Here is a 26,809-nt window from a genome sequence, read left to right on the forward strand (position 1 = left end):
TGTGCAGGGAGCCATACATAGGCTCTTGATCCCAGGACCCTGGGATCATGACTCTAGCCAAAGGCAGACACTAACCTACTGAGCCATCCAGGTGCCCCCACCCTTAATCTCTTTAAAAAATTAAAGGGGGGCACCTGGGTGGCTCAGTGGGTTAAAGCCTCTGCCTTTGGCTTGGGTCATGATCCCAGAGTCCTGGGATGGAGCCCTGCATCAGGCTCTCTGCTCAGCGAGGAGCCTGCTTCCTCCTCTCTCTCTCTGCCTGCCTCTCCGCCTGCTTGTGATCTCTGTCAAATAAATAAATAAAATCTTTAAAAAATATTAAACGAGGATATGTACATGGATACAGATATTTGTATGGGCAACTCATATTTGCCTCACAGTACAAGTCTAGGAAATAGCGACGGAACCAACCAGACCTTTTGCATTTCACTGCATACACCTGTATACTGTTTGAATTTAATAAAGTTATAACTTTTACAATTTTTAAAATCCAACGAAGATTAAAGATAAGCTAATATTTATCCGGGCTTCAAGTTGGAACCATGAGAGAACATGTGAAAACTCTTTCCTTTTGTGATGAGAGTCCTTGACTGGGCTTGCCACCAAGGTAGGAAGACCTAAGAAATACAAATGGTCTAACCCATGGAAACATTTGCCCAGGGCTCATAAACACACAGCCCAGGGAATGGGGGAAGAAGGAGGAGCCTTAGGCTCTTATTTACTGATAAGAAAACTAAAGCCCTGAAAAGTGAGGTGACTTGAGAAATAGGCAACAGCCGGCTAGGGGTGACCTGTCTCCTGAGTACATCCAACATAATTTCCCCTCACCCATGTCATTTGCCCTAGACCATAAACCAAACCAATGTCTTCGTGTCTAGGAAGTGTCCACTGTTAGCCCCAAGAATGAGGAAATGTACTAGAGGTATCTGATACTTTTTAATTTACTAAAGAAACCCTTAAGAAATCTTCAATCTCATCTATAAAACCATAGGCCTTAGGGGAGAGATAATACCAATTCTCTCCAAATACATCCATAAAACATAAAAAAGAATGCTTTCCAACCACCTTAGAGATCAGCATTACCCTTATTCCAAAACCAGACAAAACACACCAGGAAAACAAAGCTACACACCAATCAATATCTTTCATCAACATAAGACTTTATAAATTTCCAACAAAAAGATTAGAAAATCAAGCTCAGCCAGAACACACATCATGACTAAGCTGGAGTTCATCCCAGGAATTCAAGGTTGGTCCAACATTCTAAAATCAACCAATGCCTGTTGATAGACTAAAAAAGAAAAACTTTGTGGTGATTTCAACAGATAAAGAGAAAGCATTTGACAAAATTCACTACCTATTTATGATGGGTATAGAAGAGAACTTCCTAAACCTGATAAAGCACCTCTACAAAATGAAGCAAAACAAAACAAAACAAAACTACAACCAACATTATACTTATTAGTGAAAGACCAAATGAGATCTAGGCAAGGATGCCCATTCTCCCCATTCCTACTCAACAATGTACTTGAAAAGCTGTAACCACTGCAATAAGGCAAGAAAAAGAAATAAAAGGCATGAAGATCTGAAATAAAGAAAAATCCCAAAGATTCTACAGAAAGCTACTAGAACTAATGTGGGTTTGGAAGGGTCACATGAGACAAGGTTAATCTCTTAAAAATCACATATCTATATATTAATGAAGAATTTTTAAAGTACTGCTTACCAAAGCATTGTAAAACATGAAATACACATGAACAAAATTTGTATGATGAAAACTATAAAACACTGACAAGAGAAAAGGAAGACTACCTAAATAAATGGAAAGAAACATGTTCATGGATCAAAAATCTCAATATTGTCAAGATATCAATCTTCTCCAATGAAATCCCAGTAGAAATTCCAGCAAGTCTTTTTTATACAGATTGATAAAAAGATATTAAGATCTCTATGGAAAAACACAAGACTGAGAAAATCCAAAAAGATTTTGAAAAAGAAGAAAAGAATTAGAGGATTCACACTATCTGATTTCAAGACTTAACTATGGAGCTCAGTCAATGGCCCCCAGGAGCCATTTAGCAATGTCTGAAGACATTAATTGGTTGTCACTACTGGGGAAGGAAGGAGCTACTGGCATCTACTGGACAGAAGCCACAAATGGCTAAACACCCTATAAGTCACAAGACAGTCCCCCACAACAAAGAATTATCTAGCCCAAAACATCAGCAATGCTGCGATTAAGGAAACCTGAGCTAGAGAAATCAAGACAGTGTTTAACCGACACAAGGAAAGAAGTATACATTAATAGAACTAGAGACTCCAGAAATAAACCCTCACATATAAAGTACCAACATAATTCAGCAGAACAAATATAATCTCTTTAATAAATGGTGCTGGAGCAATTACACACCTATGTGCAAAAGACATTAATCTTGGCTCTTTCCCTGAATCCAATACAAAAATTAGCATGAAATGGACCATAGATCTAAAGGTAAAAATAAGACTATAAAACTTCTAGAAGAAATCATAGCTGTTTGTGACCTTGAATTAGGCAAGTATCCCTATCCTTGGATATAAAATCCTACACATCTTTTTTTTTTTTTAATGTGGAATGAAGCCTCTTTAATTTTAATTTAATTTCAGTGTAGTTGATATATAATGTCGTATTGGTTTCAGGGGTACTACAGCAATGCGAGAATTCCATGTATTACTCAGTGTTTGCCAGGGTAAGTGTGCTCTTCATCCCTTTCACCTATTTCACCCCAAAACCATAAACCTTAAATTTAAATGCGGATAAACTGAAGTTAATCAAAATCTAAAACTTCTATTCTTTAGAAAATACTGTTAGTGAAACAAAAAGAAAGGCCACAGGCTGGGAGAAAATATTGGCAAAGAGCTTATCTGATAAACAACTTACATCTAAAATACATCAAGAAAGCTCAAAACTCGGTAATAATAAAACAATCAAATTTTTTAAATGGGCTTAACAGACACTTCAAAAGAGACAGATGGCACGTAAGAAAATGAATGCAGCAATAGCATCATTGGTTACTAGAAAAATGCAAACTAACAGTACAATGAGATACCACTAAAAACTACTGGAAGAGCCAGAATTTAAATTTAAAAAGAAAGTTGACAAAACTAAGTGCAAATGAGGATACAGAGAAGCAACCAGAACACTCACACATTGCTTCTGGGAATACAAAACTGTACAGCTACTTTGGAAAATAATTTGATAGTTTCTTTTACTTTTTTTTTTTTTTTTAAGTGGGGGAAGGAAAGGGAGAGAATATTAAACAGGCTCCATGCTCACCCCAGAGCCCCATGCAGGGCTTGATCTCACAACCCTGAGATCATGACCTGAGCCACTATCAAGGGTCAGATGCCTAACAGACTGAGCCACGCAGGCGCCCCAAGAATCTGGCAGTTTCTTATAAGATTAAACACATACCTAATGAAAGATCCAGAAATCTCACTCCTAGGTATTTACCCAAGAGATGAAAGCTGCCCACATAAAAACTTTTATGCTAAAAACTGGAAACAACCCAAATGTCTATCAGCTGATGAATGGATAAGCAAACTGGGGTGCATTCCAATAAAAAAAAAGTACAGAAATAGAGATACATAAATGCAATAACATATAGGATTGTCAAGAGCATTACATTAAATCAAAGAAGCCAGACATGAAAATGTTACAAACCGTACGATTCCATTTCTAGGAGCCTCAGTGAAAGGCAAAATTATAGGGACAGAGAATAGATGAGTGCTTGTCAGGGACTGGAGGTGTAGCAGGGAGAAGACTGACTACAAAGAAACAGGAGGAAATTTTTGGAGGTGACAGAAATGTTCTATATCTGAATTGTGGTTGTGGATCCATGATTATATACTTCTGTCAAAACTAATCATGCAGTAAACCTAAGAAGGGTGAATTTTACTGTATGTAAATTATACCTTCATAAACTTGACTTTAAAAAAGGGGGGAAAAAGTGGTGGCTCATGGGCGTGTTTTCTTTCTTCAGCATGACATTTCAAAAATCTGAATTAGTTGGTGACATGTGAAAACAAGATTTTAAATAAAGACCCAGCTTTTCTTGAGAAGGCAGAACTTTGGCAGCCTGGGCCTCTGCCTCCCAGGCTGTAGCTGAACAAGAACTGCCTCTTTGCACAAAGCAGATACACACCCTATGTCTTGCCACGTCCCCGAACTTGAACCAACTCACAAAGTATTTTATGGACCTGCCATTCCACCCACTGAGTAAGGGCTGCTTATCCTCGGCGGTAGACTATTCAAGGCCAAGAGCCAGGCCTAGCTGGGTCCGCACTATACTTCAAGTACCTGGTGAAGAGCTTGGCCTCGCCTATGCCAGGTGGTTGATAAACATTATCAAATCAATGCGACTCACTTGCCACCTTCCCAGCAGCTACAATAACTGATACTCACAATACCCAGACTGCCAACTGCTCCTTTGGACCTGAAGTCCCCAAAGAGAGTCACCATTCAAGGCAGCCATCTAGTGACCTAGAATAATGTGTCCCTCTGTGTGTTTAGAAATCCCCTGTAATATGTTGTCAAGCAACGAAAATGTTTTAGGATCATTCCAACTATTCATTTTTGTCTAGAGAAGAGTAGAGTTGTTGTTTGTTTAAAGAAAGAAAGACCACAACACAGGCTTGAAGAGTAATAAAAATGAAAAAGGAAGTGTGCACATCTTGAATATTCTTGGATCATATTCTAGTAATTTAAGACTTTAGATAAGTAGGCTTCTGAGAGATTTTCCAGTTGTCATCAGAAGGCAGTATCTCCATGTTTTCACAGTGATGTTCGGTTTTAGGGGAGGGTGTGGGTCAGGGAGGGGGAGTTCTGACTTCTGTTTGATGTCAATATTAAAAGTAGAGTATTACTATTCACCAAATCTTCTTTACATGTGTGTGAGATGGAGAAAGAAATAGAGGCAAGGTTGAGGACATCTTGTAAATATCTTTGAAGCTCTGATAATTAATACTGAGAGTGAAAAAGCTCAAATACATTTTATTGGACTGTCTGTATCTAGGGGGGAAATCACCAAGTCAAACACTCTTGCTGTACATCTTTAATGTTAAAAAATGAGAAAGGGCAAACATAATGCAATTATAACCCATCTTAAATCTCTCTTGATCCACATCCCCTCTTATTCTACTTTCCTTGACAGAAAAGCCTTTAAAAGAGTTATCTTTTTTTTTCCCCCCCACTATCTCTGATTTCTCTTCTTCCTTTCTCTCTTAAACCCACTGCAGTAAGACTTCCAACCCCTCTACTTTCCGGACACCAAACACATTCACATCTCCAAACCCAAAGTCTACTGCTAGACTTCTCCAGTCTCTTTTGCTGGTCCCTCTTCCCTCTGAACCCTTAAATGCTGCAGTATCCCAGGACTCAGATCACCCCTCTTTTCCATACTTACTCTCCAGGTTTCTCGTCCAATCCCATGCTGATCGCTTCCAAACTTATAGCTCTGGACCCAATATCTGCCTGGAATTCTAGACTACTATAGTCAACTGGCTACTGGACATCTCAACTTAGACGTTTAATAAACCTTTTAAGCTTCACAAACCCCAAACCAACTCATTTCCTTCCCACAATCCTGAGCCTCTTGTAATCTCCTGCCTCTCAATTTATGGCAACTTCATCTTCCCAGTTGCTCGAGCCAAAAACTTTGGCATGCAATTGGTTCCTCTCTTTTTCTCCCACACCACATCTAGTTTATAAGGAAACTATATTAGCTCTATCTTCAAAAGATATCCAAAATTTCACCACTTCTCACCACTCTACGTCATTCTACCTGGTCTCCTTGCTTCTACCCTTGACCTTACAGTCTTTTCTCCCCACAGTAACGAGATTCTTTTAAAACTGAAGTCAGAGCATGTCACCTTTTCCTTGCTCTCATTCAAAATAAAATACCAAGTTCTCACCATGCCAAAATGTCCTACACAACCTGGCCTCAGCCAGCTCTTCAATGTCATGGCTTAACTCTTGTCCCCTTGTTCACTCAGTTCCACACAGGTACCCACCCACATAGGGATGCTGGTCCTCAGCCATCCCAAACACAATCTCATCTCAAGGCCTTTGCACTTGCTTTCCCCCCTGCCTGGAATATCTTCCTCCCCTTTTAGGTAGCTACTCAAATGTCATCTGATCACGGAGGTCTTCCCTCCCCGCTCTATCAATAAGTGCATGCATGAGGGCGCACCCAGACACACCAGCATCAGCCTCTTGCTATCCCCTTGCGATGATTTACTTGTCTTACCACCATCCAGCCTATAGTCATTTGCTTATTGCCACTTGGGGGGGGTCAATGAAACTCCGGTGTTTGCAAGAAATACAGAACATCAGGCCTTATCCCAGACCTGCAAAATCAGAACCTGCATGCTAAGGGGATCTTCAAGGAATTCACATGCACAGTCAAGTTTAGAAAACACTAGGCTAGTTCCATGAAAATGAGAGTTTCTTTTTGTTCATTGTGGTGACCTCAGAAAGCTGAGACACTCGAGATCCACTGAATGAAGGAACGTACAAGTGAACTATTGCACCAGTTTCAAATGGAACTCCAAGTTGACGATGTGGTACAAGGTTAGAGAGAGGTACGAGAAACATCCTAGGCCAAAATTAACTCCCCTATATATTGTGCTAAATTAGAGATGTCCCCGGAACAGCAAACCCTTCTTCCAAAATGCAAAATACATGCCCTGACTAAAGCAGCCATTCACAACTTACTGTGGATTACTTGAATGAGATAATTATTCCAACAAGCACAGAATCAGCCACACTGAGGGAACAGGAGTCTAAGAAGGCTGAAAGTTTAATACGTGCCTACATGGCACTGGGCATCCTAATAGGCAAGAGGGAGATTTCAGGGAACTTACAAGTAGGTGGGAGAAGCAGAGGACCTTTCAGAGAAGGGCAAAGAGGGTGCCGAGCCCTATGAGGAGGGCTTGGGAAAGCCCCAGGGCACGGAGAAAGTCTGGAATATTCCTCACTGTGGGCAAGTTATGCTCTGGCCACAGAATCCTTTAGTATTTCCTGGCCTGAAATGTCATCATCTATCCTGCCAGCACCTACTTATGCTTTAAGGGGCCACCGCTCCCCCAGAATTAGCTGTTCCTTCATTTTATGAGCTCTGATCACATAGTATCTGAATTCAAGGGGGCACATCACTCCCTTCATGAGGGGCTTCTACTCACTGCCTTCTTCTTACTCCCTGCTGCAGCCCCAGCCCCTGCCTGGCACCTGGACACAGTAAGGCTCAGTCCATTTCTGCCCTTTATAAGAACAGCTAGCATTCCCGACGCATTTACTATGTATACCAAGCCCCGTCTGAGACACTTCAGGTCTATCAACTCATTCGATCCTCATGACCACCTAGTGAGATTAGAGCTATGACCCCATTTTACAGATAGAGAACTGAGGCCCGGGGAGGCAAGGTCACAGAAAGGAATGAGCACTGTACCTGCGCCGGCACACGGTAAAGACAGACTGACATGAACTGCATGGAGGATCAGTAGTTAAGGAGGCTGGAAGTCATTTTGGTTCCTGGGCACCCTTCCTGGAGCCCCTGAGGGCAGAAGAGGCTAAAGGCTGTCGGAGGAGCTCGCTGCTCTAGAGACTCCTTTCCCACTCCAGTCTCCCATCTCCAAAACAGAAGTTATTGCCTTGGAGCAAGAGCCCCGTGGAGATGGAGGTTAGGAAGGGGGTCCGAGGGAGGACACTGAAGACCTTCCCTTTATAGGACAAAGAGGAGCGAGCACAAATTCCCCAGGAATGTCAAAGCAAAAGCATTGGGTGGGATGGGCAGAGGAAGGCTGGAGGACATTGTAAGGACTCTGGAGCACACAGGTTCTCAACAACGGCTACAGATTTTCTTCAAACAAACTTCCAACAAACTATTTCCCCTCATTTCTCAACCCAAGTAAATGTTGCCTTAGCCTTGCTTAGAAAACAAGGCACAGCAAAGACATGAGTGCAGCAAATTAGCACTTTTAGTAGGATCTCAGTATCCTAGGTCTGGCTTCTCATGCAAATCAGCATCAGACACATTTATTTAGCAGCAAGGAATAGCACCGAACGGCAGCTACCCCTCCGAAAAATCCAAACCCAGGTTGTCGGAAGTTAAAGTTTCCAGGAAGGTGTCATCCAGGCTCCTGCTTCCCTCCAGACACTGGTTCTCTACACCAATCCCTTGGGATACCTTGCACTGGCCCCAGGACTCACCTACCCTGCCACGACTGACTCTGCCTCAACTGGAAATCAGAGAACACATGAGAGCAGGTAGGAGGCAGGATAGGGAACCCAGGGTTTAAGCCATGAAACTGAATCAGCAGCCAACTCACAGGAAATCGTGGAGCCCAGCGGTACACTCTGGATCCACAGGTGGGCTAGACCCCAGGAAACTGGTCATCAAGGGTGACAGCAGAAAGGGCACCCCCAAGAAGCAACAAGTCACTCCAATGAGAGGGGAAGTTCTTGGGGAACAATATCAATTTTAATGATTTTTACCATCCTTTTAAGCAAAGCACCTTTCTTAATTATCCCCATGATCACCACAGTAAGAGGAAAAAGAAAAAGGACATCAGGACTAAAACTAAAAGATAAAGACCAACAGTCCCATAAGTCAGGCTCTAGCAACCCGAGGGAAGAGCCAAGTCAAGTCAGGTTCAGAAGAGTCAGTGATCCGAAGGAAGAACAGAAATTCCAGACTGATCGGGGGAAATCATACGACATCAGGCTGAACAAGAACAATACGTAAACTCCAAATTTCACATATTACAGATGGCTGAACAGTTTTGGTATATGCACTCAAATGAACAGCCTCCAAAAATTAACATCTCATAAACAGTTTACAAAACTACCGGAGACTCTGATTTATTTAAAATAAAAACTCCAAGTGTATTTCTGATCCACACAATACAAAGGCATTTACATGGGTCTGACTCTGGACTTACCTTTTAGGCATTATGCCAAATACACATCACTGAAAACTGCTAGAGGCATAAAAACTGAGGGTTTAATTCTTCAAAGGTTTTTCTCAGGTCTCAGGCACCCATCCAAAGATTACCAAACTTTGTCACCACTATAATCACAACAGAAAATTTCTGGACAGTAACTTGTACACACAGACACCTCATGTCAGAGACTCTTTAAATGAATCAAAAAGGGGGGGCTTTGAATTAAGCTGTTGAAGACAGGCAATAATTTTAACCTAAATCCTCCTACTTATATCCTTCATAATTAGAAATTTAACCTAATTGGGGGAAGGAGTAGGCTGGGGAAAAAGCAGTCTTCATGAGCACTTGCTAGAAATCCCGTAACTACAGGATCCCATTTGCTAAAGTGAGAGCTATATTCCTTGATAAATGAAACCCGGAATTTCATCACAAACAAAAGCCTGACCTTTACAAGTGTCCTAGTAATCATTCTTATTTCAAAGACGATTCCTGACTGCACAGTACGTCTGAAGCACATTAGCAGAATAACACCTCCCACCCCCCGCAAATAGTTACAAGAGATTTCCCAAAATCGCCTGAGGAATTACAGAAATCTATTTCCTAGGGTTGTTGGGCGTTTAAGAGACAAGCGTGATTATGTTTAACTACCCTCCAGCAAACAGTGGGTTATATACTTGATCGGTGCCTAGATCCCTTTGCAAGATGCAAGCAATTATTTTAGGTACCTCTATCCCAAAAGGAAACGGATCAATATATGCAGGCGAAAACGCTATTTGGGAAGCCGACCCTGGAATTGCCTAAAACTCTGGCCATTTCATGCAGCTGTAACAAAGTGGACACCCAAGAGGGAGCCCAAAATACAGTGGACGTCCCCACCCTGAAATGTGTCCTATTAAAACGCATCCCTTTTAAGGTGTCTTTAACACCCCAGGTCTTTACCTAAATGAAGCGTGCCTGCCGGGACCACTGGGAAGGACCTGCAACTTGTCCAGAAAGAACATGCGAATGCACCTCTTTTTACTTCCCCGCCCAACGGTGCCTTCCCGGGAGACAGATTTCTGACAGTTCTCCTGCCGCGGCAGCAGCAAAGGGCGGAGAAAATCCCAGCGCCGGTGCTGCAAAGACCTCTCCATCCACCGCCACCCCGTCAGGTGCCGGCCCCGACGGGCGGCCCCGCTCCTCCAGAAACCTCCATGGGCGCAAAGCCGCCGCCAAGTGCTTACCCGTGTCGGCCAGGCAGTGCTCGGAGAGGGCCGCCAGCAGCACGAGTCCCAGCAGCAGCGGAGGCAGCGGCGGCGGCGGCGCATCCTGGGACGCGGCGGCCCGGGCAACCGGCGCCGGCCCCGAGCCCCTCACGCCCGGGCGGCGGGCTGGTCCCCCGCCGGCCCGGCCCCTGCGCCCCCGTGCCGCCGGCCCAGCTTCCCTCGGGCCCTGGGGCTTCGCCTCCTGCCGAGCCATGGGGACGCTTCACACATCCAGGCCGCTGCCTCGCTCCGCACCGCGCCGGGGAGCCCAGCCTTCGGCGCCCCGGTCCTCACCGGGCATCTCCGGCCATGGCCCGGGCGCCGGAGGGCGGGGGCGCCGGGCGGCGCGACTGGCTCGCTCGTCCTGCCGCGCCCGGGGCGGGCTCCGCGGAGCCGCGGCTTCACCCGCGCAGGGCCCGGGGCCGCATGGAGCCGCGGCGGGAGCCGGCCGGGGTTGCTACGGTGCCTGTCGCCCCGCGCCGGCGCGCCCGGGCTGCGAGGGTGGGACGGGCGCCGCCCGGGGCCGAAGCCCGCGGACCGAGCGGGCGAGGCGGCGAGGAGCGGGCGCTGGCGGCCGCGGGGCGCGCTCGGGACCTCCCTCCCGCCGCCGGCTGCTGCCTCTCCGCCTGGCTCTCCTCGCTCGCTCGGGCTCGGGTTCCGGCTCCGGCTCCGGCTCCGGCTCTGGCTCTCGGGCCGAGAGTGTTACTGCAGCTCAGAGCTGCGCCTCATTGACAAAGAAAGCACGTAGCTACCGGAGCGGGCGAGGGAGGCGAAGCAGGCGCGCGCGCGCATCCCCGCGCGGACCTACCGCGCGCCCCCCGCTCCCGCGCGCCCCGCCAGCCCCGGCCCAGAGGGGGACCCCTCGCGGCCGTTCCAGCGCGCGGAGGTCCGGAGCGGGGTGTGGAGGCGGCTGTCCGAGAGGTCGGAGGGGACGTCCTTCTCCTTCCCCTGGTTTTCCTGCCCGTCTCCCATCTAGTGGAGGGGAGATCGCCAGGAGAGGTCCTCCGGCCCCCCCAAAAGGGGTTGAGGGTTAGATGGTCATGGTCCACGTACTGAAGAGGCCAGTAAGCTCCTCAGCCTGGATTTTGGAAAGCCCTTTGCAGATAGGCGGGTGCGCTTTGTGCTGCTTGCTTTACTACTTCTCTTGGGGGGCCGGCGGACACCTGCATGCCCGGTTTACTACCCCTGAGTAACTAAAGCGACTGTGGCCTAGTTGCAATAACATGCTGGACTAAAACACATTATAAATATTTCCTGCAGCCATACTAGGTGCAAAGCAGTGCTCTGCGTATTGGGAAGACCAGAGGAAAATCTTTTCATAAAAGTCCCTTCCGGCAAGTAGAAATAGGCAGTCCCTATCCACTAGAACAAAAGGCCTCCTAGTCAGCCAAATTGGCCTGCTTGCTCTTCCCCTTGCCAAGCTGGATGACCTTAAGCAAGTTCCCTCGTTCTTCAGAGCTTCGTGCTTCTCTCAGCCAATAAATATTTATTGAGAGCCCACTGCCTGCCAGCTACTGTGTTAAGCACTGGGGATGTAAATGGGGAGCAAAAACACGCATCCCTGACCTCAGGAAGCTCAAACTCTATTCATTCAACAATTCTCACTGACCGCCTGTTATGAGTCAGGCACCGTTCTAGACAACTGAGGACAACGGCCACAAACAAAATGAATGAAAGGCAGGGAAGGAGTGTTGCCACGTTAGATGGAGTGAAGGAAAGCCTCACTGAGAAGGTGACATTTCAGCGAAGAGCTGAAGGAAGGGAGAGAATAAGGCTCACAGAGAGAGCATTCCGGGTAAGGGGACAGCAAGAGCAAAAGCACAGAAGCAGAGTGGGCCTGGTGTGCCCAGGGTACTGCAAGCCAGCTAGTGGGTGTGGAAAAGTGTGATATCTCACTCATTGTGCATCAGTAGGATAGAAATAACACCATATTTCATCTAAGACACTTGGTTGGTGGTTTTTTTCCCCTATATATGAACTTCTCAGATGTCAGATGTGTTTTCTAATGCATCCAAGATTTATTGAAATACAGAATGCCCTCTTAGGGTTATTATGATTTCAGTTGGTTGTTCAATTAAATTAGTTCTGCTATTTTTAAGAAACTTATGGTGTGGTTGAGACAAGAAAGAAGAGTTTGAGGCACTGAGGAGGAAGCCGGTCCATGGCTGTCAATCAGACAACATCACAAGGCGGTAGGAATGATCCTGGCAGCAAGTGATGATCCCAGGGAGAGGGAGGGGGCTTTGCTGGCCCTGGATAGAAAAGATCTAGAAGGGGAGAAGCTGTGGGCAAGAGACAGGATCAGACCACAGCTGAGTTCTCTATGGGCATTTAGAGAAAGAAAAGAGAGGGGCACCTGTGTGGTTCAGTTAGTTAAGCATCTGCCTTGGGCTCAGGTCATGATCGCAGGGTTTTAAGATGGAGACCAACACTGGGCTTCCTGCTCAGCGTTGAGCCTGCTTCTTCCTGCCCCTACCCCCCACCTTCCTCTCCCTCTGCCTGCCCTCCCCCTGTTGTGTTCTCTCTCTCTCTCTCTCTGTCAAATGATTAAATACAATCTCGAGAGAGAGAGAGAGAGAGAGAGAAACGAGATGGGGGGGGGGCAAATTCCAGGGGGCGAATTCCATGGAGACAGCAATTGTGTATCTCAAAAACATGTCCTCTATGTGTTAACTGGGATTTCCCCTCCAACATCATTTGCCAAACTGCAACAAGATAGAAATTTCCTCTCCGTGATCCTGGTTATTAGACCTGTTTCTTTGAATTTCTCTGCTGACTGAGGCTGGCGGCCAGAGCCGACACGATTCTTGTCCTGAGGAAGCCTGCAGTCTGGTGAGAGGCGCAGACGGGGGCAGCATTACCTCGGGGCGGTGCGGAGCGATTGCGGCAGAGCCCTGAGCCGCAGGCCTAGCAATGTGGCAATGTGGGCAGGGGAGCGGGCTCTCCGCGCCTGGAGGCGGAGGGAGGAAGGAAGAAGCCACCATTTATGGTCAGTTTGCAAGGCCCAGCAAATAGCAAGCTGGAAAGACAGATGCGCAGCGTTCTCAGAGGGAGAGCACCGTATCCGGCGAGGGCCGCACAGAAGGCACCTGGGGAGACCCGACTTCCAGGCAGGAGACCCACACCGACGCAGACGTGGTGAGGCTGAATTCTCACCGAGTAGGAACAACTGTGGCAAGGTTTTCTACTGGTGCAGGAAGCTTGAGAAGATCCCTGTCCTTGATTAATGATGAGTCAGGGCATAGACTCCAAAACTTGACGACTCAGATATTTAAATTCAGAAATGCCATTTACTAGATGCATAACTTTGGGCAAGTCTCATATTCTTTATATGACTCGCCTATAACCCTGGAAATGATAAGACTACCTACCTTACAGGATTGAGTTGATAACCTGTCAAGCATCTAGAAATATACGTGACACACAGTAAGCGCTCAGTCAATCTTACATAACAAATACATTCCTCCTAACCTATAAACCCTTTAGTTCACTTTAGTCTGCTGTAAGGAAGGCTCTGGGACTTTCCCTTTGTGGGATTATTGCTACATAGTGTTAGAAGTGTCTGTCTTTTTGCAAAGTACTTTGTTAGGCCAGGGGTAAAAGTCAATCTTCAGCGGGTGGTTTCTGGCCCTTAAGGGAGATTTCCCACATTGCCTTAGGGGAGATACCTGGGCTTCTGTTTAGATCTCCCTGCTCTAGCCCTAATCTCTTACTGACATTCCTTACTTGTACAAAGCCCAAGTCTACACTGAAGTCCTTCGGTTCCTACCATGCGCTGGGCCCTTGACTTGACTGTCCCTGTACTTCGAGTCAAGTGAGGAAGACACACAGTTTTGCCACGCCCATGGAACAGTGCTCTATGACACCCAGCATTGACTGGCCCCCTCCTGAGTCTCGGTGTCCCCCCTGAGAAAAGTGTGTGACTCACTCTGTGGAACCACCCCGAATGAAAAGAAGGTGTGTTTGAATTAGCTATGCCTAAGGGCAGTAGGGAGCTATGCGAGAGTTTTTAAAGCAGAGTGAGGGATCAGCTGTGTGTCCCTGGTCCGTTCACCCAAGAATGGACCAGAAGGAGGGTGAGAGAAAAGGCTGTTGCAGAATCGTAGGTCCTCTTCTTTCCCTTTCCTCTTCTCTCCACCTACTTTTCTGAAAGAACCTTCCAAATCCTGCTCCAGGGCCCAGCACAAAAGGCCCAGCGGTACAGCACCGGCACCCACTAAGGCCAGCTCTGAGTGCCCCTGGGGTGAGGCTGATCTCAGTCCTCACCTCGGCCCTAAAGCAACCTCCCAACTCAGGCCTTGTTGATTTGCACTGGTCTCCTGTTAACAACATTTCAGCCTCCCAGGTTCTGGCTAATTATTCTCCAAAGCCTCCAGTGAGAGAACGCAGTTTTTTAGGGCTAATTTGTCTTGTTAATATTTCTGGGGCTCCTGGGGCTCAGCTAATTGCAGAGCGGGGTCATGGTCCAGGCTTTCGCACGATGGGACCGGCTCATCGTTACTGCATCTCTTAGCCTTCAACTTCCACCTCGCTGTCTGAAGCGCTTTTCTCAGCCCCTCTGTAGGGTGGAAAGTAGGATCAAAATCATTGAAAATCTCAGAGATTTACAAACTGGGATCTCGTCCTAATCTATCACCTAATAACTGGTGACTTTAGGAAAAAAGTAAAACCTCAGTATCCTGCTTTCAGAAAACCAGAGATGTCTAACCCAAGATGCCAAGATTATCTACCTGAGATAAACACCTATGTCCACACAAATACTTGAATATACATATTAATAGCAGCATGATTCACAAGAGCCAAAAATTACAAAACCCAAATTTCCATTGACTGGTGGGTAGATAAATAAAATGTCTACAATAGCATATTCATCAATAAAAAGAACAGAGTGGGGCGCCTGGGTGGCTCAGTGGGTTGAGCCGCTGCCTTCAGCTCAGGTCATGATCTCAGGGTCCTAGGATCGAGTCCCACTTCGGGCTCTCTGCTCAGCGGGGAGCCTGCTTCCCTCTATCTCTCTCTCTGCCTGCCTCTACTTGTGATCTCTCTCTGTCAAATAAGTAAATAAAATCTTAAAAAAAAAAAAAAAGAACAGAGTTCTGAAACAGGCTACAGTACAGATGAGCCTTGAGAATATTATGCTGAGTAAAAGGAGCCAGTTGGGCGCCTGGGTGGCTCAGTGGGTTAAGCCGCTGCCTTCGGCTCAGGTCATGATCTCAGGGTGCTGGGATCGAGTCCCGCATCGGGCTCTCTGCTCAGCAGGGAGCCTGCTTCCCTTCCTCTCTCTCTGCCTGCCTCTCTGCCTACTTGTGATCTCTCTCTGTCAAATAAATAAATAAAATCTTTTTAAAAAAAAAAAAAAAAAAAAAAAAAGGAGCCAGTCATAAAAGGCCAAATATCAGATGATTCCATTTATATGAAATGTCCGGAAAAGGCAAACTCAAAGAGGCAGAAAATGGAATAGTGGTTGCCTGAGGCTAGGGAGTAAAAACGTGGACTGGCCAACTGTAAGTGGGCATAAGGTTTCTTTTTATGGTGAGAAAAATGTTCTAAATTAGATCATGGTTACAGATGTATAAGTCTGTAATCATACTAAAATTATTTTTTTTTTAAGATTTATTTATTTGATACAGAGAGCACAAGTGGGAGGGACAGAGGGACGGGAGAGAGAGTCTCAAGCCGACTTCCCATGGAGCACGGAGCCCAACTCAGGGGTCCATTTCTTGACTCAGAGATCATGACCTGAGTGGAAACCGAGAGTCAGACGCTTAACTGACTTAGCCACCCGGGCGCTCCCTGTACTAAGCGTCATTTAAATGAATACTTAAAACTAGTGAGTTTCATGTTATGTATATCATCTCTCAATAAAAGTGTTAGAAAAACTGAATCTGGCACAAAACACTCAATGAATCTTTGATGTTATTGTTATATAAAATGCTTTTCTTAAGTAGATAAAGGATATTTCTATTTAAAATTTTATTTTAAAGATCTATCACTTCTTGTTTTAAAAAAAACAAAACCACAGAAGACTCAACAAAATTTGCATTGGACAGGGAGGTGGGTGGAGGGTTGGGGATGTAAGGAGGGAATGTGATGTGATGAGCTCTGGGGATTATATACAACTAATAAATCATAGAACCGTAAAAAAATTGCATTATTCACTGTAGCACTTTTAGTAATAAAAGAACAAATGTTTGTGCGTTTTTATTTGAAAATCGTTCTCGTGTTTCATTTGGAAAGATGAGCAAGGTCTGTTCCCTTCGTTCTACTTCCCCTTGTTTTTGAAAGGCAGTTTTGCCAAGCTTAATGCAAGAATATCTGACTACTTAGAAGACAGAGACTGCCACAATCTCTGGATGGTTTCCAGGTTATGTTATTATTGAGCTTCATCTTTCCAGAATGGGCAAAAGACTGTCCTGTCTTTGTTATGATTTTGTAATAAATGTGTACATTTTTAAAATTTCTGGATATCACAGGAATAAAGGTATGTGTATGTATGTATATATTTTACATATATGATACCTATTTTGGAAAATGCCTTGCTGTACCTTATTTTTAGGAGGTATACATGGGTGCAATATATGAGAATGGAACATTCTGGAATTGCTGGTCATGGGACTCTGTCTCCCTGTGCACTAAAGGGCCAGATATTCAGGAGCCAAGGACATACAAACCTAAGTGAAGTGATGGGACTTAAAGAAGTGAACTGAGACAATTCACTCTGGCTGTTGGAATGGCAGCATTTCATAGGAAGAAAGAAAAGAATCAATGCTATATTTTCTGACCACATAAAAGCTTCTTTTCGTAATAAAGTAGAAAAGCTCTCCTCAAGAAAATGTAATAAAATAAATAAAAGGCTATCAGTTTTGAAAGTCTGTAAGATATGTAATATAAACAACATTCTATCAAGGATTTAGCCCACCAGCAACAAATGCCAACCCTCCCAGCCCATCAATGCCCCCTTTTGTTTGACAAAAACAGCTTTATTCTATTAGCAAGTCCAATCAAGTGCATTTTCAGACCAGATGAAACCATCACTCCTTTAGAGACAACGTGCACAGTAATAAAAGCATCTTCCATTCTTAAGTATTGTTAGGTGCCTGACAGTAGACTTTTTTTAAAAATATGAATCCAATCCTATCTATCATTTCTTCACAGTGTCAGATTTAAGCCATTTTAATCTTTACTACTCCATTCGATAAACCTTTATTGAGCACCTACTATGTGCCCAACCTTGTGCTCACTGGGGCTATGCAGATGAGTAAGACAAAAATCCATGTCATCAAGGGTCTCAGGATATAGCAATGGAGAAAGAAAATTATAAAACAATTACTTCTGCCAGAGGTGGAAATGACATAAGGAAGGAGAGATTAAATCTCTTCCTGAGTCAGGGGAAACTGACAGAGGAGATGACCCTTGAACTGGGGCAGAACAAGCAGACAAGATGGAGGCAAGAGAGAGGGCATTTGAGCCATGCAAAGACGTGGAGTTACAAACCAACAGGTACCTTCTGCAATGGCCAAGTAGCTGATAGGACTGTTAACTTGAGGAGAAAAGCAATGAGAGATTCTGTTGTTGAGTCAGACAATGGACCTGTCATGGAGAGTTCAACATCGTCCCAGGAGATTTGAACATTTTCCTGAAAGTGTTAGTCAAGATTTTATTTTTTATTTTATTTTTTTAAGATTTTCTTATTTATTTCATGCAGAGAGATCACAAGTAGGCAGAGAGGCAGTCAGGTATAGGGGGGAAGCAGGATCCTCGCTGAGCAGAGAGCCCGATGCGGGGCTCGATCCCAGGACCCTGGGATCATGACCTGAGCCAAAGGCAGAGGCTTTAACCCACTGAGCCACCCAGGCACCCTGTTACTCAAGATTTTAAAGCAGGCAGGCATCCATTGGCAACTCCAGGATTTCCACATGAGGAGCTTTGGGGAAACTGATCCAAGACTTGCCATGAAACTGATTTGGCTAGGCAGAGCTCTGCTTTCACTTAGTTTGTGTGTTTACTTGTACTGCCCCCCTACCCCCCCACCCCCACCCCAAGCATCTCCTTGTCACCTCCACTGCTCCTATCTTAATCAGAATTGAATTCTGGTAAGACCATAGGCAAGTAAGAGGAAGGTCGATTGGAGTTGGGAGTAAGAGTGGACTGGAGGTGAGGAAGTCAGACCGGAGCATTAGTTCAGACAAGTTCCAAAGCTGGACCAAGACAGCACAGTGGGGACATGGAATGATGCTGAAATGGGTCTGACAGGGGGACGCGATAGCAGGAGGAGGAATTGAGGACAACATTCAGTTTGGAACGAACGAGGATGCCATTTCCCATGATCTGGGAATAAAGAAAAGGGAGTTGGGGCGGGGGATAAGGAAAACACAGCAAGAAAGGGTATCTGGATATCTATTAGGCCAGAGTGTCCCACATTTTAATGTGTACATGAATTTATAGTCTTCGTTAAAATGAAGATTCTGGTTAATTTGTTGTCATCTGATTCTGCTTTTCTTTTTCCTTTTCAGATTTGAGGAGGAGTCGGGGGAGAAGGAAAGACACAGATGCCCCACCAAGCAGGGAGCCTGACATGGGGCTTGATCCCACGCCCTGAGATCATGACCTGAGCTGAAAGCAAGGATGGGAGGCTCAACCCAACCCACTGAGCAGATTCGGGTGCTCCCGGAGTCTGCTTTTCTAAAAAAAGAAACTCCAAAGTGATGCCAATCCTGACTGATAGGCCGCTCTTGGAGCAGTAAGACATCAGGCCATCCACCATAGGGCTTTATTCTTACCTCAATAAATGAATTTTTAACAAATCAAGTCCCTGAGCTTTGGTAGTTTTGGGGAAGCTAACTCTGTCTCCTCTTGTGAGAAACAAAAGAGAAGCAAAAATCAGCTTTCTATCTAGTCTTCGCTTCCCCGTCAGATTATACATCCCCACCCATAGCTGTGTGACTTGCAGTTATCTTTCTGTCCCGATTCTTTTCCCCCCCCCTTTGACCCTCAGCCAGCCACGTGACCTTTTTGGCTAACAGAATGTGACACTAGTGACAGTGGGCCAGTTGCATTCATAAACTACAAGAACCACTGCAGGGTCTAACTCTGCATCTTTCCCCTCCTCTATCAGGGCAGCATGTCTAATAGTCATTACTCCTTCAGTCCAGACACAAATATGAGGGAATCCCATGGACTATACGTGGCCTGTATCCAGGAGCAGAGCCGCCACCAATCTGGAACCAAATATCGTAAGAACAAGGCATAATAAGGCTGTGTCCTTTTCAGCTACTGAGACTGGGGGTCAAAAATTGACAAATAGATTATCTCAGCTATTCACATAAAACATAAGGCTAGGAAGGGATTAGAGGAGCTAAAATAAATGTTGCATTCTTTTAAAATGATTCAATGTTCTAATATAACCTCTTTTGGGATATTAAGAAGATATAGAATATATAGATATTAATAAACTATAGAAGATATAGGTTATGGGCTTGTGGTGACGCTTGAGATGATCTGAATGGAAGCTACCAGGACAGCTGAAAGAGTATGAGGCTTGGAATGATGGCTCTGGCTCTGCCGTTCTTCCTGTGAGCTTTGGCAAGTCACGGCCCCCTGCTGTTCACATAAATGAGGGTTAGGGTTAGGGTTAGGGTTATGAATGCTTTATGGATATGCGGGATCTGGCTTTACCAGATCGTGATAGTCAGTTGTTAAACTGGCAGAATTTTGTGAACCAGTTGTTTAGACATACCTCTTATTAAAAGTTGAATTACATGAAGTTACGATTCAGGGCACCTGGCTGGCTCAGTCCGTAGAGTGTGCGGCTCTTGATCTCAGGGTTATGAGTTCGAGACCCACACTGGGTGTAGAGATTACTTTAAAAAATAAACTTTAAAAAATAAACAAGGATACAATTAAATTGTATTAAAAACAAAGGTAGGCTCCTGACTGGCTCAGTTGGTAGAGCATGTGGCTCTTGATCTCAGGGCTGTGAGTTCAAGCCCCACAATTGGTGTGGAGCCTACTTTAAAACAACAACAATAAAAACAAAAACAAAAACCCTTCTATTTGGGACATTTGGGTGGCTCAGCCACCTAAGCATCTGCCTTTGGCTCAGGTCATTATCCCAGGGTCCTGGCATCAAATCCCATATTGGGCTCCTTGCTCAGCGCGGAGCCTGCTTCTCCCTGTGCCTGCAGCAATCCCTGCTTGTGCTCACGCACTGATAAATAAATAAAATCTTAAAAAAAAAAAACAAACCCACACACAGAGGTAATTGGTATAAGCAACCCTAGCTTTACGTGGTTCCAAAATGCACGAATTTCAATTATCACAGTTTAGTTAAATCACACAGTCCCCCTCCTATGTGGTTCAGATTTTAGTTACCACAGGATATTTGCTATGAGTGATAGATAGCATGAAGTTTGCAGTTTGCTGTTGGCTCTCCAGTCCATAAATCAGCATATAAATAATAGATGTGCTTAGTAATCAGTGACCGGCCACAGCACGTCTTTCAAAGACTGTTGGTGACTGATCACTGCTCATCTGTTAATCAGTTCATGCACACAACAAAACATGAAGTTGTGTTAGCTACTTGTCTTCTTATGACAAATCCATGCAGCATTTTACAAACATGGGTAATGAAAAAAGGGAACTGTCCAACAAAGACGTATGTGCAGCCAAGAAATGAAAATTGATAGCACTGGAGATCAAAGGTGAATCAAAGATGAATGGACTCATCGAAGAAATGGCTGGTTGTGGGGAGGGGGTGACAGGCTGCTCTTTGAGAGACAGTCTGGATAAAGCCAGAGGAACTTAGGACAGGTGAACTCATTGACATAAATGAGCAAAGTGTTTGTGACAGAAAGATGAAGAGATCCAGAGAAGTGATACTGCCCCCCCCCAAAAAAAATTCACATTAGAAGGATTCTCAGAAATATTTCATGACATTTGAAGCACAAGGGATAAAATGTTAGAAGCTGATCCCAAGTGAGAAAGCAGCATGACAATTCACCAGTGTAGGAAAGATACATCGTGAGTCATACAGTAAGTAGGCAAGCACCACTAAACTTTCATTCTCAGTGTTTCTAATGTCTTAAATTAGTATACTATATACATATTAGTCTATTTTTTCATCTCCCTATTTACATTTATAACCAAGAGTACAAAAGTTTGTTCTGCTTTAACAAAAAATGTGGAAGGTCATGGAACAATTGTAATTTTCCCCATTGATTATTAAGATCACTTAGCATGGTTTCAGTTTGCACAGTCATTTTTATGGTTCCCTGGTACTATCCAAGTGAGGACTGCTTGTTCTCAAAGCTCACTGACCCCTAATTACTTTACCACGTTTTATTAGTACCTGTGCTCTTGCAAATATTTGTCCATTGTATCGATATAGTGGAAATACTGCAAAATTACACATCTCTTCCCACCTTTATGTTCAGTGACATCATGTAAGTAGCTTGAAATTGCCTGTGGTGGGAGCATTTACACCACAGAAATTGGAAATACGACAAATCAGGGTTTGGTTTATTGTTTGTTAATTTTCTAGACTTAGGTGATGGAGAGAATGTTAATGCAAGTTAGAAGTGCATCATGTCTGCAGCCATCTAGATGCATGTAAAAAATTGAAAGTAGGCATGTTTTCTAGTGTTTGAAAACTGTCATCAAATTGAGCAAAGAATTCACTCATGTCATTGGCAAGAAGAAAAGTTCCAAGACCTGTCCTTCCTATTTCACTTCGGTCTTAAACGTACAAGAAAATAACAATGAACATTCAGGTCAGAACCGCCCTTGTTCATCCATAACATAGGCAACTTCTTTGCTAAGTGAGATAGTAATCAAGTATTGTTATTATTATAAATCAGAGCCTGATTTAGTCAAATTGTGATTTAACTAGAACCACAGGTTGACTCTAGATACAAGAGTTTGGCAAAACTCAGTGAATGCATCATGAGAATAAATTGTATATATGGAAATAATCCTAAGAGTATTGTATATTTTACTATCATTTGTGTGCCACATTTAAAAAAAAAAAAACATTTATTTATTTTTGAGAGAAAGGGGAGAGGAGTAGAGGGAGAGGGAGGGAAGCTGACTCCCTGCTGAACACTGGAGCCCAACACAGGGGTCCATGTCTTGAGCCTGAGATCACGACTGTGAGCCAAAATCAACAGTTGGGACACTTAACCGACTGAGCCCCCCACACGCTGCTGTGTGCTACACTCTTATTAAATTTATAACAAACTTACATAGGCCCATATACATGCAGCCCTTATCTTCCACCTCTTCCCTCAGGCTGTTGTCAAACACTTGTAAGCACTGGGTTTAGAGAAGGCGCTGAGGTAGAAGTTCCACAATCAGAGTCAGGAGGGGCCTTGCATTTCAGCACTGCTTCTTTCTGTGTTATCAGAAGTAAAGTTATAGAGCCTCGCTAAGTGTTTTCTTTCTTCTGCAAAATAAAAAAAATTAAAATAAACAAAAAATCTTGGCCCCGGAAGGGGTTGCTGGGAGGAAGATGGCCATTTCCCTCCCCTTCTGACTGCCAAATCCTCTTAAATCCGCTTTCCTTCCTGGAGATGAAAGGATCCCCACGTTGCTGGACTACAGGGCAGGTCTAGATGGCAGCAGAGGCATGGAAGGATGAAACGATGCCTTCCTTTGATTCCATGATAAACCAACCCATTTAAGTATTCTACAGAGTTGCTGAGGCTTGGAATCCTCTCTCACTTTTTCAAAATGTATCTACAAAAGGTAGAAACTGCTCATGTTTTACTGTTGGTGTTTGTGGGACAAAGCCTACTCTGCCCCACTTTCTATTTTGCTACCTTCAATAAAGTTATGGGACCAAACTTGAGAGAAAAAATTAGAGAACACTTTCTCCCCCTGCTGGCCATATGACAATGAAGCAACACTGTAAAGGGACAATGATTAAATGTCAAAACAGAAAGGAAACTCAAAGAATAACTATTGCAGCAGACTGGTTACCCACAAACTAACCCAGTCTGCAGACAACTTGAATTTTAAATGAAAACAATTTTTAACTTTTAATTAGTTGCCAGTATTTCACCAACATCCATTTTCTCAACACCTAGAAGTTGGTACACATTGGGTCCACGATCCTGCACACATGTCCCCCTCCCTTTAGACAGGGCTTGGCTCTCCACTGTGCCACAGTCCCTGCTCTAATTCACAGAGTTAGGTCGTCTGCCCTTGCTAACTGAGTCTGCACCCCAAAACTCTTTCAATTTATCAGCGAATAGACTGAAGCCCAAACTTGCTCAAAACCATACCACCTAATTAGTACCCAGGCAGATGATAACATGTGAGCCTTCTAAATTCTATCCAGCAAATATTTGTTGATTTCATTCATTTATTTTGCAAATGTTCTAGGGCTTACTATGTGCCCGGCACATAGTAAGTGCCAAAGATACTGAGTATACAAGATAAAAATGGTTTTTGCATTCAGAGTTTAGTTGGTGGGAAAAGCAGACAAGAAATTACAGGAAATATGATCAAAGTGACAAAGGCAAGGACAGGGACTATGGTGTGTTGGGGCAGCAAAATCCCTGCTCCCATCACCTCATAGCTTCGTTCAAGTCAATCAGCATAGTAAACTCAACACAAATATTACTAAGACTTATTGAATAATGTCCTCCAACCCCAGGGTCCATATTTATTGCACATTCACTGGCACAAGTACTAGCCATTGGCGAAACAGCTATAAACACAGCATTTATTAGATGAATCCTCCTTACATGCACGCCCTCTACATTGTCACTCATTCTTCTCCTCATTCATTCTGGCTTCAAATTATCACCGGCAATCAATGCACAAGGCCAAGAGGAAGTCAAGATCAGCAACAGTCACAAGATCGTTAACAGCGGTGGGCAGCAGCTGCTGGGCAAGCAATACCTGTCCCCAAAGAGAATAGTCAGACTTGAGCTTGAGTGACGGGGAGACAGGATGAAAGGTGAGCAAAGAGAAGGAACTACTCTTGGTCAGCAACACACATGGCACCATGCAGGGACAGCACTCCAAAAGACAAGGGAATTACCTATGTGTAGGACATAGACATTATTCAAACTAGGTCCTTTGAAACCTGGGCTCTTTGGAGAAATGACCAATTCCAGATCCAAAGCCAGGAAAATACCAGGTGAGCCTAAGACACCTTATTGGGCCAGAGAACAAGGAAACATTGAACTGAGTCAAAAGGATTCAGTAAATTAAAATTAACTTACTGAATAAAGCAAAATCCATGAATCCATAATGATGGGCGGTGGGGTGCAAGCTCGCCTAAGGAGAAAGCCAGAAAATCTTTCTTCATAGAATGATGGGTGATGCCAGGTAATGAATGTACAAGTAATGACAGAATTGACAGTCAGCATTTGCAATCCCCAATGTAATAACTGGTTCAGACAACAGACATTAAGGGATGCTAAAGCCACTGAGTAAATCATTACTGATACTACCTCAGCACCACCCCAAAGGGGACAACAGAGAGATTTGCTAACAACCTCTTGATCCCAGTGTCATTACTGATAATGGACGACATGAAATTATGTGCTTCTTGACATGATGCAATGAGGACACCTTTTCTATCATTCTTGCAATGAACAAATAACTCAATGAACAAACATTGAAACTAATCAAGTCATCAGACCCAACTTGTACTTTATGGAAAATATAGAGAGGAACGAGTTAACGTGTAGAAACAAATTCAGAATGTAGGACATTCTAGCCTAAATTCTTCAAAAATGTCATAAAAATAGAGGACTGCTCTGAATTAAAAGTAGTCAAAGATACATGTCATAACCAAATGTAATGGATAAACCTTGATGGGGTTCCTGGAGTTGAGGGGAGAAGGGAAGATATTGAAACAACTGGGCAAATTTGAATATGGAATGGATGCTATAAAATCATTAATTTTGCTGGGTATTATGAAGTTTTGTGGTTAGTTGAAGAAGGTCATTCTTCAGACGCCATCTAATTATTTAGGGGCCATGATTATCCACAAATGGTTCCATTTAAAAATTATACGTAAATAGAGATGAAGCCAGCATGCCAAATATTCACTAGTGAATCTGGATTGAGGGCTTCCTCTTTTGTTCCTGTTTATATTTTCTTAAATTAAAGAACTGGCTTAAAATAGTATGAAAATCTGATGTAAGAAAAATAAGTAAATTCTTTGGCTTCTCCATGGTCACTGAGGAAATAAGCAATGATTAGAATACAGTCGATCACCTCTAAATTTCACATTTTGGCATTTGAAATGTTTCTGAAGTCGTAAAATGTGCAAGATGCTCGTGTTACAAGCTGGAAGGATCAGGATCTAAAATTGCTTATATTATTTTAACCCTCTGAACACTCGTATTTTGATGAGTTTTCAAAATCTGTTTTTCTGCACTTCCCAAGTACAATGTAATAATGTATTATTCTTATGAATGAAAAAATAAGAAATATTAACATTTTTTTCTATTTCAAATGACCATACTTCTAATTAGAGAAATACATGGGTTCTTGTAAAGTAAAATAATGCCATGAAATGAAAAAAACTGACAAAAAATTTAGCATGACATGAGTCACAGACCTAGTAGAACTTAAAACCATGAAACTTCTGGCAAAGAAAAAAGAAGAAAAGTCTTTGCATCTATGAGATAGGCAAAATTTCTTAGGACACAAAAGCACAAGCCATAAAGGAATATACTGAGAAACTGGACTCTATCAAAATTCGAAGCCTTTGCTCTTCCAAACACCCTGTGAAGAATTGAAAGGGCAAGGGAGAAAATGTTCATAATACAAACGTCTTGACAAAGGATTGGTATCTGTCATCTCTCATCTGAGCTATTTCAACGACCTCGTCCTATCTGGTCTTCCAGGTTCCCTTCTGGCCCTGCCTGCCTGCCTGCTTAAAGTCCTCCCAAGGCATCCCATAACATCTGGCATTAAATCTAGACTCCTTTGTTTGGCGGAGGGCTGCATGGTCACGCCTCTAGTTCAATCCTCTAGCTTCGGCTCCCACTTGCACGCTTTTTTTCTCCAGTGTCACAAGCCACTTTTCTGGTTTGCCCATATGAAAACTCATTCCTGATTTAGCCCTACTGCACTTGCTGTTCTTTCCCCCAGATACTCTTCTCTGCATAGCTGGCTAGCATCTCCTTGTCGCAACCCAAGCCTCATCTTCTCACTGAGGCATTCCCTGACTTGCCCTGCTCGGTCACTTAATCAGTATATCCCACGCATCCCACTTACCCTAAGTGGACTTACTCGCTTTGAATTGTTCCCTCCCGCTAATAGGAAGATAAGTAAAAGCTAGAAAACCTCCTGTTTTGTCCACTGATATATGCCTAGTATATAATGCTTGAAACATAATAAATGCTTCGTGTTACTGAATGACTCATGAGACCTACTGTGTGCCCAGCACTGTGCTAAGTACTGACTGAATGGTTTATACATGTTGCTCAAAGGCTTTTTCATCTTAAAAGACATTTTTTAAAAAATATCTCTTTGTCCATTTAAAATGGCTGTTTAGATTATGGCACTTCTTCCCTTTTAAGAAAAACTGGTATCAGCACCTGTTTTTGCTAGCCTAAAGAGGA

The 26,809-nt window shown here is 43.9% G+C and overlaps 1 protein-coding gene across 5 annotated transcripts in view; it reads right to left on the reverse strand.

The window, feature by feature from the left end:
- KIAA1549L (KIAA1549 like) overlaps window positions 1-11,035 on the reverse strand; it is a 261,000-nt gene extending 249,965 nt beyond the window's left edge. The window contains exon 1 of one of the 5 annotated variants that reach the window (XM_045066054.1): window positions 10,203-11,035. In XM_045066054.1, the coding sequence (XP_044921989.1) occupies window positions 10,203-10,437 (235 nt within the window). In that variant the 5' untranslated portion in view covers window positions 10,438-11,035. The remainder of the gene's footprint in view (window positions 1-10,202) is intronic. The other 4 variants (XM_045066052.1, XM_045066051.1, XM_045066053.1 and 1 more) reach the window with 4 other exon arrangements.
- Window positions 11,036-26,809: the final 15,774 nt, after the last annotated feature.

The sequence above is a fragment of the Mustela putorius genome, unplaced genomic scaffold (genome assembly GCF_011764305.1).
Source record: "Mustela putorius furo isolate JIRA1106 unplaced genomic scaffold, ASM1176430v1.1 tig00003859_pilon_pilon_pilon, whole genome shotgun sequence".
NCBI lineage: Eukaryota > Metazoa > Chordata > Mammalia > Carnivora > Mustelidae > Mustela > Mustela putorius.